We start from the raw sequence: 13,257 nt of genomic DNA, 5'->3' as shown, positions 1-13,257 counted from the left end.
AAGGTGAATGAGTTACTGGGGAAATGTGGGTAAGTAGGTGAATGGCCATGTTTCATAAAAGACCATTAACATGGAACAAATATTCAACTTTAGTTCCCTGGTAATATTGGCGTGACCCGTGTCAATTTGAATCATTAGAGGATGAGATGTTGACATACAAGCATAGGAAGTAATGTTGCCACTAACAGACAATCCTTTAACAATGTGGTATGACATTCCTCTGATAGCTATTTTAACAAAGGTGCTAACCCATTTATGTTGGTGCTCCATAATGCATGTTATTGATAGCACTTTTGGTAAAATAGAAGGCAGAGGCATGGGGGACAAGTATGTTAAAATTAACCCACTGGCTGCGCCAGCTGTAATTTCTAGGTAGCATTTTTCAACTGCCAAATATCTTTTAAAGCAAAAAAGCCATTTGTCACGAAGCACCATAAACAGATACATGAATCTCAATTTAAATGTCAAAAATTCAAATGTCATTAAACACCTTACTGAAGAAGAGTTTGATAGAACTTTATTGTTTTTAAAATTCCAATTCACTAATATTAAGAAAAAAAGGCCAAATTGTTAATTTATGGTGAGCTAATATCAGTTTCTATTGTAATTCTATACTAGCCTCACTGTTTTGAAGTAAAAGGCAAAAAAGAATTTCAAGTTTTTTTCACTGCAGCATTGTCAAAATAAAAACTTTAATTTTATTTTTGAAAAATCTACCGTGTTCCTCAAAGGGTTAACGCATATTTACTGTAGATTGTGCAGTTCTTGCAAATGCAGCCAATTAAACGGAAAAAAAAGATGCAGTGCTTCATAACATAAAAGCAAGAACAGCTGCTCTTCCCTGTGGTGTTGTTTCTAGAGAAAAAAACTTTTTAAAAATCCGAGATGAAAGAATTAGGAGAGGCATCAGTCTCCTCTTTTTTCTTTTTCCAACTGCTGTGAAAACCTTGTGTGCAAACAGGTGGGTAAACTTTAATGGCATTCAGGTTTCGTAAGAGAGGTTCCCTCTATTGTTGAATGGAGTCCAAGAATAGTTTGGGACCACACACACACACATACACGCACACACATACACAACTCCATGCAGGGTCAATAGCTCAAAATGGCGTAAATTTCACACACCACATCTGCTCCAGGGAGCAAAACAGCATAAGTTTTTTTTGGGGGGGGGGGGGGGGGCAGGCAGGCAGGCGAAAGCAGAGCTCAGAGAGGGTCGGAGTGTGAAAACTGAATTGAACACATGGCCCTGAACTGTCTGAAAAAGAGAAGGAGGTGGGGGAGTATCAGGAAGCACAGCACACAGGAAGGGAAGCGAGAAAGTCCTGGAGAGAAAAAAAACTCAAGTCAAAGGTAGCAATTAGCATACAAATGTTAAAATAAAAAACAGCACAGTGTGGAGAGACCGGAAAAATAGGAAAGGGAGTTAAGAGACAGTAAAGGGACACACAAGTAGCTTCACAGTTAAAAAAAACTATACAAATTAGATGCTTTTTACAACTTAAAACGGCTGCAAGCAGAGCCTGCAATAAACCTCTCACTGCTGCTGTCCAGAGCTATGCTACATTTCTACCAGTAGATGACTATGTTATTGTAAATTAAGTTTGGAAGCTTAATGCTACACAAGATGAACATGGCTGTTTCAAGCAGATTTAACCCTTTGAGGAGTGGATTGTATTTCTCTGTCCAATCTTTCCCCCAAATTAGTGACTTTAAAAGTGCAATGTGTTTTTTTTTATTTTAAGAATGTAATGAACTAGCAAATGTGTAATGTCTTTAGAATGCCTAAAATCCACTTTCTAAAAAAAAACAAGTATCTGAAACTTGATGAAAATCACTTTTATAAGTTACCCGAGATAAATAAATGATAAAATCTCAAAGGTTAACTAGCTGCAGAATCAAAATTCAATTGTTCCAAAATTAGCAATTTTAAGACTAATTCAATACCTTCAGTACACTTCCTTGAAACTAAAATTCCACACCATGTGGTTCATTTTTAAAAAATAAATTGGCTTCTTTAAAACTAAGATTAACAACAATAAATCAATAAGCCAGGTGTGATGTGTAATGCATTATCATTGCATGGTTTATTATATATGGTTTAAGATTCACTGATCCATCAAACCTTCCAGCAACACAATCTACCAGAGAAGAAAGTCCTGTCAACAAGAATAACCTTCCTGGAGCATCAAAATTTTGCTTAAGGGTTGAAAGTAAGCTTAATGTCTGCATTAATACAAGATAGACAAAAACAGAATTTGAAGAGATGGATGTAATTGGTGAAAATGCCTGTTTCTCCTCAATGAGAGCAGGGAAGAGAAATAAAGTAAAAGAGAAAAGTTTCTATATTTCTGACCAGTTGTTACCCATTCCCTGCCATTCTGATGTCACTTGTTGCCTTGTATTCAACTTGCACAGCTGCAACAAGGACACCATCTGGAGTACTCCCACAACCAGGAATAACGGTGGGAGTGACACCAGATGGAATCTTTAGTAGCAAGCCAGTTAAAAGGCATTTTATGGGCCCTTGCACATTTACATCCTCAGATTTTTAGATAATCTCTCATTTACTCCCTTCCTCCCCCCAGGTTCTTTCGCCTGAAGAAATGCTGGACAGGTTCACAGCCCAGACATTTAAGACAGTGCTGTTTAAATGTGAAGAGTAAACTGAATTAATAGAATGCCAATTCACCAATGTATCATAGACATCAAGAATTCAAGAATTCTCTGCTCCAAAGTGCAAAACAATAAAATCAGTTTGTTTGGAAACGTTGCATGAGCTGGTTCACCGCACCCATACTTCAAACTAAAATACATAGAGGTTTGTTTTAATTCAGCCAGCATAATGCAAAAACCTGACATATTACCTGCTTTCCCATAAATAATCAAGGAAATATACCTACAAGCAAAATTTGCAGTTGATCATGACAATACCAGCAATACAATTGAGCACCAGTCTGAACGTGTATCGGTTATGTAACTAGTTTTGTACACACCATATTTGTGTAATTGAGATTGATACTAGGATGAGGACAGGTGAAGCTGGGCAAGGAATCTGAATAGTGTGACAAAAACTGCCATCATCCGGTTGGATGATTAGATGGGCCAACCTACACATTGTAAACAGTCATCGCAAGGTGTTCATAGAATCGCTACAGTGCAGAAGAAGACCATTTGGCCTACTGAGTCACCACTGACCCTCTGAAAGAGCATCCTACCTTGGCCCACTCCCCCATCCTATCCCCGTAACCTCACCTAACCTGCTCATCTTTGGACACTAAGGGCAATTTAGCATGGCCAATCCACCTAACCTGCACATCTTTGGACACTATGGGCAATTTAGCAATGCCAATCCATCTAACCTACACATCCTTGGACTGTGGGAGGAAACCGGAGCACTCAGAGGAAACCCACACAGACATGGGGAGAACGTGCAAACTCCAGAATGAGACGGTTAATCAAAAAGACGCAAAAGCAGAATGGGAGAATCAGGAGGCTAGAGGAAATTGCTCGTAATGCTGAGGGGAAATCATAGAATCATAGAATTTACAGTGCAGAAGGAGGCCATTTGGCCCATCGAGCCTGCATCTGCCGTTGGAAAGAGCACCCTCTACCCTATCCCCGTTACCCAACCTTTTTGGGCATTAAGTTCAATTTAGCATGGCCAATCCACCTAACCTGCACATCTTTGGACTTGTGGGAGGAAACCGCAGCACCCGGAGGAAACCCACGCAGACACGGGGAGAACGTGCAGACTCCGCACCGACAGTGACCAAGCCAGGAATCAAACCTGGGACCTTGAAGCTGTGAAGCAACTTTGCTAACCACTGTGCTATCTAAAATGTGGGAATGCTGCAAATTAAATAATGTATTTATGATAAAGCACAATGCGAATTTAGATGCACTTGAATGTAAAAGAGGTGAGACATGAGAAAATTGTTTACAGAAAGTTCACCGTGAAAGTACGGACTGACTGGAGTCTGGCTGTTTCACTTGCGCAGGGTTTCATTACCAAATGTGCTGCCAGTCTATTTTCACTGGTATATTTCCTTTTTACTGCATTTGTTTGCCAGTTTAGAAAAAACTTTGCCTTACCTTCCACCCAAAGCTGTTCAATGTCGGTCTCAATGCTGGCAACCCTCAGGCCAACAGCAAAAGCTCCAAAAACCAAAAGCCCGATGAAGAGGAACTTGCCACAGTGCCGCTGGATGCTGCAGCCCAACCTGAAAAGCAGGGCCTGGAAATGGGCTCGCAGCCATAGTGGAGCTCGCCTCCCCTCCGCCTTCCCCTAGGGAAAAAAAGGCAAGAGCAATGTCAAATTATGGGGGGGGGGGGGGGGGGGGGGGGGGTCGTCATTGAGTGAGTGAAGGAAAGAAGAAATGAAGAAAGGAAGCAGAGAGAGAAAGTAAAAGGTGATAGTGGCTGCAAGGAGTGAGAGAAGGGCAAAGGATGTGAAGATATTGGAAGGGGAAGGACTGGGAATGGCCAATAAAAAAAGAGCTGAGATGGATACAGAGAAAGCAAACCATTAAGGAAACCAAAAAGCGAAGAGTGAGGGAGGGAAAGGGCGAAGAGAGGGGGAAGAATAAAATCATAATGAGGAGGTGAAGTGAAGGGAGTGACAAAGCATCAGGAAATGTAAGGGTAAGTGAGACAGGGCGAAAGGCAGGAGGAAAGGTAGAAACGAGAGAGGAGGAATTAATATATGTAAAGCAAGGGGAGTGACAGAAAGAGGGGAAAGAGAAGCTAATGTGAGCAGGGGTAAAGGAAGGAAGAGAGATATTGGAAAGAGAGCAAGAAGGGTAGTCAGGTACAGAGAAAATGAGAGGTGGAATGGCAACGATAATGGGGGGAAAGAAGAAAATGATTGAGCAAAAAAAAAGAGCAGACAGAAAAAGACAACGAGATAGGAAAAAAAGCATTGGGAAAGGTAATTGACAGAAATATGGAAAATGGGAGCTGGTTAAAGTAGCAACTGGAATTATGGAAAATCTGGTCAGTAAATAGTGAAGAAAACAATGTTGAGAGAAAAAAGATATAAATGTCAGCGGCACTCACAATGTAGACACTGGAGAGAAACATAACTCCTTTCAATACAATCACACCCTATCTTGCATACTTCATTTCCTTTTTCTCCAATTGATTATTTTATTCTGCTGTTCTTTTCCTTGTGTTCTCAATTCCCATCTCCTGCAAAGCTTCCCTCGTCCCATTTTTTTCCATGTGCCATATCCTTTTGATCCTCCCATTTCCTCTTATACCATGGTTCTCGCCCATTCCCCCTTTCATTTCTTGATTTACCTTTCTTGATTTTCCTCTCTGACCTCGCACCCTAGCAGTTTCAGTCAGTATTTTACTCACCGTTATCTTTTTTTTCCCTTGCTACATCATTTCCCACTCCTTTCGTGACTTTTAGTTAATGTTTTTTTGTTTGCCATCTCCTCACCCCCCCCCCCCCCCCCCAAATTCGTCCCTCACTCGCGTCTTCCCTTCAATCTCTTTCATTTCTATTGCCATTTGTCATCTCTATTGCCATTCTGCCTTCTGCTCCAGGATATTTTCTCATGCTTCCTCTTTTTGTCACACCTCTGCTGCTCCTTCCGTCAACTCTTTATCAAATGCTCATTGGCTAGAGCCGTGTCTCCCTCGACAGAATTGTCTTGTCAGGCTCCTCTGCAATTCCGCCTTTTCCCTCCTTCCCACTGTACCCCCCCCCCCCCCCCCCCAACCCCAGTAAGAAACTTGCTCTCATCGTCCCACCACAGATTGTTATCCATTTCTCCGAGTAACATTTAGGTCAATCACAAATGCTGACACTGTTCCAAGGTTTCCTCAAGTTCACCGATCACACTGCCAGATAACTTTTTTTTAAAGAGCTCCCAGGACCCGCAATATCGCAATGTCCAGGTCCATTGCACACAAGGAAATTCACAAGCTGAAGGCGCGCACACACACATCCACACCTGTGTACACTTCCTCACCCGCACACACACTCACTCTACACACACAAATGTAATAAACACACCCCACTCATAAACCCCAGGCACCGTCTTCACCAACATCTGCACTGCCTATTAGCTGGAGACACACTCCGTCTATAAACCCTATCCCGCCTCTTGGAGAGAAAAGCAGTTTCTGAAAATATTGACAACTTTTTCTATGGTTACTTTTAAACATCCGAGCACGCTTCCTTCGCTGGGGACACGTGCAGTTTCTAAAATAAGAGAACAAATCGCACATTTAAGCGTCTGAATTAAAAGAGGTGCCCAGATCGATGTTACTCTTAACTTTACCAGGAGCCCTGCCGACCTCTGGTGTTGTTGCATTTATTTAGGATGTTTCCTATTGCAAGGGAGAAACTTAACAAGAAGAATATTCTTTTTTTTTGTTGTTGTTCTGCACCTTGGAGATCTGTTTCAATGCAAAAGCAGCGTGGCAGTAGCTGGGTCTCCGCAGCAGATCCGAGCAAGCGGCCGGGGTTTGGTGACTGTACCTCGGGGGCAGAGCTCCATCGTTCCGGGGAGGGTTACAAACTGAAGCCATGTCGCTGGAAACCAGTCGCAAATCGTTCGGTTCAACAACAGCAACAGTAATAATCCCCCAAAAGTGACAAGAAAACCAGCTGGAGAATCCCTAGTCTCTTCCTGAGCGAAAGCCTGATATTTCCATTCCAACATTTCGCGCAGAAATCCTTGAGGATCTTGACTCTACATCCACGTGTAGTTTTTTTCCCCCTTTCTCTCTCTCGCTCCCTTTTAAACGTCCTCCTAGCACCACGGAATTTAAAAAAAAGAATCCCCCCCCCCTCTTTCAGCTCAATTTTTGCTTCTGTCCCTGATCTCAGACATCCAACATTTGGAGAGGAAAAACCCGCCTCCAACCCATCAAAAAGAGTTGATGGAAAGTCCTCTCGACCGGATTCCCATTGGCTAAGGAAGAAGCAAATTACTTAGCAAACATCTACTATTACTAGCTGCTAAGCAACAGCTCGCCAAAGTGGACGGACCACCCAGGCTGCAAGAGCATCAATGGGAGGTAGCGAGAAGCTCTCAGCATACGGAGCTTTCCAAAAAAAAACCCTTGCATTTAAAAATAAATAAATGCCATGCCTCCCATCTGATACTTGAAGCTGCCAGCTAAAGTACGATCCCATGTATGCGTTCGGTATAGAAGCACATAAAGGTCATTATCTTTGCAAGTAAAGTTTGTTAAAAGAGTTTCATTTTTGTAAAAAAAAACAAAAAAATGCCAGTAGTGGGAACAGCCCTTCTCGCCCTCTCTCACACACAGACACACACAAGTCTGTGTATGTGTATTTATATTACGTATGTATGTATGTATATATAAAACGCCGTGAATTGCCTCGTGAGGTTACCCCCCCCCCCCCCCCCAACCACACCACACACACACACACACACACTACCCAGCAAACGCAGGGGAGGTCCCAGTCGAATTCTACAGGCTGCATAACTAAACCAAGGGCAACTAGATTTGAACAAACGTTGCCCAGAAATCTGCCATTGCTAATGCTGTTAATAAAGTGGAGCGAAATCAATGAGGGAAACGTGTAGTGAAACTGCACCCAGGCATTTATAAGGCTGGGGATCTGAATATTTTATTGGCTGAGGAATAAAAAGGGGTGACAATGAAGAACAACGGGGCTGGGGGGGGGGGGGGGGGAATCTCGCGATTTATTTCAAACAGCTTTTAAAAACAAACATTCATAAAACATTCACATTCTTTTGAGCCTTAAATGTTACCCCAAAGATCAACTTCAATATACGTCAATACCCAGGACTGATTTTAGAGTGTACAATATAAATCTGGGAGGGGGGGGGGGGGGAGATTAAATAGGAATATGTGTTTTGAAAAATCTCAAATCAGACAGATGGTACTTCTGATTTCAGACATTATAATGAGACTTTTTACACGTGGTGACGCTATATCATTTTCCATAAATGTGTGCGTTGTCTGTGAATGTTATTTTCGTTCCAGCAGGCAGCTGCACCTATGTTTTTTCTCCCCTGCAGCTTGTTTACCAAGCGGCTAAAATCCTGTGAAACCCCTGACTGACCGTTTCCACAAAAGCATGTGTATATGTTAACATTACCAGTGTCCAACATTACCTTAAAGGACACACAGCGTGCCACCCACCAACACTGATAGGATTAATTATGATAATTTATTTCTTTTCCCCTTTGTCGATCTAATGAATGGCCTTCTTTAAGATTTTTAAGGTCTTTTGTTTGTCTTTTAAGGATGTATTGTAGGATTGCAGATAGCAGGTGGTTATTCCAAACCCGCCTTTGTCTCCATTGGGCGCTTGACGGGAGATTCGGCCGGACGTGGGTCTACTCCTAACTTGCTTCTGCACAATCCACGGTCGTGTTAAAATGTAACAGCAGAAGGAGCATTATTGTAAAATCTTGTCCTCTGTGGGGCTGTTTCACACACCCTGTTAAATTATGTTACAACCCCCACCCTGCACCACCATTCAGCGGAGTCTTTTGTCATGGAATATGTGTGTTACAGTGTTGTCAACATTCCCAGATATTTCACTGCTCCTTTCATTTACCTTAATAGCATTTGTCTTTTTGGGTGGGGGGGGGGGGGGGGGGGTCATGGCTTTAAAAAGCGTTCAACTTGAGCAGGTTGCATTATTTCAATAAAAACTGGATTAGAAGCAATTACTGTTACTTTTTGTAATGTCCATTCTCTTTTAGATTCCACACACTGCTTAATATTAAGTGAAGGTGTGATCCAACTACAACTTACATATATATGTGTGTGTATACATACACCCATATATATATACTATACATAAACTACACGCGTTGCCCCGATCGAAACGCTCCCCAATTAACCTTTGTAGTAAATGTAGACCCAGTTAGATAAATTCAATCACAGTCACCCGTTTGTGTCGCTAAAATGATCCTTTATCAGCTCCTATAGCGACCTCTGCGGGACATTTCACATCGGTAACTCGACCCATTCATTTATACTCGGGGAATTCTGCCAAGATGGAAAGTTCCGCCAGGCAGCGAAACGAGCGTAACACTGTAATTGTTTCGAGGGTTTAATCTGGGCATAGCTTCCAGGATAAAGGAAAAATAGTTGGGGGGGGGGGGGGGGGGGGGGGGGGTGCCGAGGGTGGCCATCAAGGAAAAGCAAGTGAAGAATTGTCAAGGCAGAGTGAGGGGGGGCGGGGTAGGCATGTTGTTAGCCATAGTGAGGGTGACCTACTGCCGTTGAAAGGGTCAGTCAGGACAAATTGGGTTGAGCAGAAAATAGGTGGAGTTCTCAAGGTGGGAGCGCATGGTTGCACCTTTAGATGAGGCGGTGCCTCCCCCACCCCCATTCTTTCGAACGGTCCTGATGCTCTCTTTAGTGGAAGTTCTGGAAACTTGTCAAGTCTCAATTTATTATAATTAACAATCACTCAAATTGGTTTAAAAATCTAATCTATTTTGAATTATGCCTTTCTGCAAAATAAACAGTTCCATATGTTTTAATATGTTTGCAATCTGTTCACTCTTACCAATCAAACTGTGTCCTTTCCTGACAGTTACAGCTAAAGGCTGACATCAAACAATTGGAGCAGTTAATGTAAACAGCAAATGGATGGAAAAAATTGGAACAAGATAGTTGATGATCAAGCTAGAGGAAGAGATCACTTACATTTGCGTTTATAGTAATTCAAAGAAAATCTTTATAATTAAGCATTTAATATCTCATTTTAAAACTGCTTATATTGCATTTTCCTTGATTAAACACATTGAAATACTTCACATTCATAATATATAGTGTTGAATAAATTAATCTTTATTAGCATCACAAGTAGGTTTACATTAACACTGCAATGAAGTTACTGTGAAAATCCCCTAGTCACCATACTCCAGTGCCTGTTCAGGTACCGAGGCAGAATTCAGAATGTCCAATACACCTAACAAGCACATCTTTTGGGACGTGTGGGAGGAAACCGGAGCACCCAGAGGAAACGCACGCGGACACAGGGAGAATGTGCAGACTCCGCACAGACAGTGACCCAAACCAGGAATCGAACCTGGGACCCTGGTGCTGTGAAGCAGCAATGGTGACCACTGTGCTACCATACGATTGTGTTTGCTTCATTTTGATTTGCAATGTGTGTGTTACTGGCTAGACTAGCATTTGTTGCCCATCCCCAACTGCCCTTAATAATATTAATAATACTCGCTTATTGTCACAAATAGGCTTCAATGAAGTTACTGTGAAAAGCCCCTTGAGAAAGTGGTGGTTAGTGGTCTTCTTGAACTGCAGCAATCCATCTGGTGTAGGTACTTTCCCAGTGTTGTTAGGAAGGGAGTTCCAGAATTTTGGTCTGTAGACAATGAAGGAAAGGTGATTTATTTCCTAGTCAGGACAATGTGTGGCTTGGGAAGGAAACTTGCAGGTGGTGGTACTCCCATTTATCTGCTGACTTTATAGAGTGGTTGATAGAGATTGCAGGTTTGGAAGGTGATGTTGAAGAAAGCTTGGTGAGTTTCTGCAGTGAATGTTGCATAGAGTACACACTGCTGCCACTGAGCGGTAGTGATAGAGGGATTGAATGTTTAAGTTGGTAGATGGAATGCCAATCAAGCAGATTGCTTTGTCCTGGATGGTACCGGTAAATTTTACGAGTGATTTCAATTGTGCACTGTCCTGAAGACTGATTCCAGGTAGTAACTAGTGTGGCCAGAAAACCATTTTACTTTGAGTTTCTGCTTCTCCTTTGCTTTGCTATGTTCACCAGTACGATATAGTGCCAGCGTCAGGATCCCAGGTTCAATTCCCGGCTTGAATCACTGTCTGTGCGGGGTCTGCATGTTCTCCCTGTGTCTGTGTGGGATTCCTCCGGGTACTTCGATTTCCTCCCACATGTCCCGAAAGACATGCTGTTAGGTAATTTGGACATTCTGAATTCTCCCTCAGTGTACCCGAACAGGCGCTGGAATGTGGCAACTAGGGGCTTTTCACAGTAACTTAATTGCAGTATTGATGTAAGCTACTTGTGACAATAAAGATTATTATTATATGCTCAATTATTCATCTTTGCTTTCTGTGTAAATGTACTCCCCTCAAAGGCTACATTGTGTAAATTACAGCTTTACTGACATTTGCAGTTCAATTTTTTTTGAGTTTGGCAGCATCTAAACTTTTTTTTTGTTTTTAAAATTTAGAACACCCAATTATTATTTTTTTAATTAAGGGACAATTTATCGTAGCCAATCCACCTAACCTGCACATCTTTGAGTTGTGGGGGTGAAACCCACGCAGACACAGAGAGAATATGCAAACTTCACATGGACAGTGGCCCAGGGTCGGGATTCGAACCCGGGTCCTCAGCGCCATAGTCACAGTGCTATCCACTGCGCCACTGTGCTACCCTTGCAGCATCTAAACTTCCACCTCAACAACAAGTATCCCTCTTTCATAAATTACAACATATGGTACTATCTCTTTCATCCTTACCTCTGTTGTGCCCAATTGTTGCTTACAAATCCCCATACAAAAACACGTTTGTATCTCTGATTATTGTTATATTGTCCTCTTGGTATATTACATAGGAATCTCCCACACTACGGTTTTGCTTTTGTTCAGGCCATTTTGCAACATTTATGTGTTTCTAGCAAAAACATTATTCAGCCAGAAAAGTTGCATTTTCTTAAGTTCTATAGGCTTGAATTTACATGCTAACATTTGCCTTAACAACACTGACTAAGGGCAGCATGGTTGCGCAGTGGGTTAGCCTCACAGCATCCGAGGTCACAGGTTCAATCCCAGCTCTGGGTCACTCTCCGTGTGGAGTTTGCACATTCTCCCTGTATTTGCGTGGGTTTTGCCCTCACAACCCAAAGATGTGTAGGTTAGGTGGATTGGCCACACTAAATTGCCCCTTAATTGGAAAAAATTAATTGTGTATTCTAAACTTTTTTAAAAATATTAAAATAAACAACACGAGCTATTGCTGTCTAAATAGTGTTGTAATTCTCTGCTAAGTACAAATAAGCCCTGTGGCTATTGTAAAAAGATAGGTGTCAGGTATCTGAGCTCAGCAAAAGGGGCTGGTTTAGCACAGGGCTAAATAGCTGACTTTTAAAGCAGACCAAGGCAGGCCAGCAGCACGGTTCAATTCCCGTACCAGCCTCCCTAAACAGGCGCTGGAATGTGGCGACTAGGGGCTTGTCACAGTAACTTCATTTGAAGCCTACTTGTGACAATAAGCGATTTTCATTTCATTTGGCGATTGATTTGGTGAATGTCACTCCAAAGCAATGTCAAATTATGATTAATTATAATTCTTCTTACTGCTGCTGACTATACTTTGCAAATGTTCAATTTTTTCCCCTGTTTGTAATTAATGAGGGATACTTTAGAAAAGTTTGAGCTGCCCACACCGAGCACATGTGGCACGTCTTCTGCCCATCTTGTCTCCATCAGCAAAGCTTGAAACATGAGTGGAGACATAAAAGAGATAAATAAATATAGAATAATGCATATGTGGGAGTGATTACAAGGCTGAAAGCTCAAGGAAACAGAATCTCCAAATGCTTGCGCTCATCAAGATGAAGGAGGTTAGTGCTGGGAGGTCAATTCCCTCAATAATGTACAACCAAAGCCTCAAAGGAGCATCTCCTACTGTGCCAGTGTGACAGTTCCATTTCCCACATCAGTCATCCTTGTGGCTTCTCTGAGTAACACTGGCAATTAATGCCAAATAGAGCTGAATTATGGGCAGTTAGTGCTGTGGACCTATGCCCACTAGGATTGAGACTGCTACAGACTCATTTAGTTCAAGAATCACTTACAGGCTGCAGCAAGAAATTATCATGCCATCAATCTGGGATAGATTACAAAATAAGTCATAGAATGACGAAGAGAATGATAAAAATCAACATTTTTTAAAAATTAAAAAAAATCATAGCAATCTCTGGAAACATTACTTTTAGTAGGTAGAAGCACTCGAACTTTATGGTGAATTAACTTTTAAACAAACAACATAAATCCATCACTGCTTAAACCTTTGTCTAAGCTCCCATCTTGATCAATTCCATACGTGTTCCCTATCAAGAAGCACAAGATCAACTGATTTTTTAAAGTTAAAATGTTACTTTCATCTTTGTTGAGATATATTCTCTCAGTCACAAACGGATCGAGTGCCTTTGCCAGAGCTGTTGCGGTGTCCTTTTTTAATTTTTCCAATTAAGGGACAATAGAACATGGCCAATCCTAGCACAG

The 13,257-nt window shown here is 41.8% G+C and overlaps 1 protein-coding gene across 1 annotated transcript in view; it reads right to left on the bottom strand.

Moving 5' to 3' along the window:
* Nucleotides 1-6,807, bottom strand: part of ptch2 (patched 2) — a 143,424-nt gene extending 136,617 nt beyond the window's left edge. Inside the window, exons 1-2 of the mRNA XM_038794089.1 lie at nucleotides 6,400-6,807; nucleotides 4,093-4,285 (exon numbers count right to left, since the gene is read on the bottom strand). Coding sequence (XP_038650017.1) covers nucleotides 4,093-4,285; nucleotides 6,400-6,540 — 334 coding nt within the window. The 5' untranslated portion in view covers nucleotides 6,541-6,807. The remainder of the gene's footprint in view (nucleotides 1-4,092; nucleotides 4,286-6,399) is intronic.
* Between the last annotated feature and the right edge of the window lie 6,450 nt (nucleotides 6,808-13,257).

Source organism: Scyliorhinus canicula, chromosome 4, assembly GCF_902713615.1.
Source record: "Scyliorhinus canicula chromosome 4, sScyCan1.1, whole genome shotgun sequence".
Lineage (NCBI taxonomy): Eukaryota > Metazoa > Chordata > Chondrichthyes > Carcharhiniformes > Scyliorhinidae > Scyliorhinus > Scyliorhinus canicula.
This window is presented reverse-complemented; position numbering and strand designations above follow the sequence as displayed.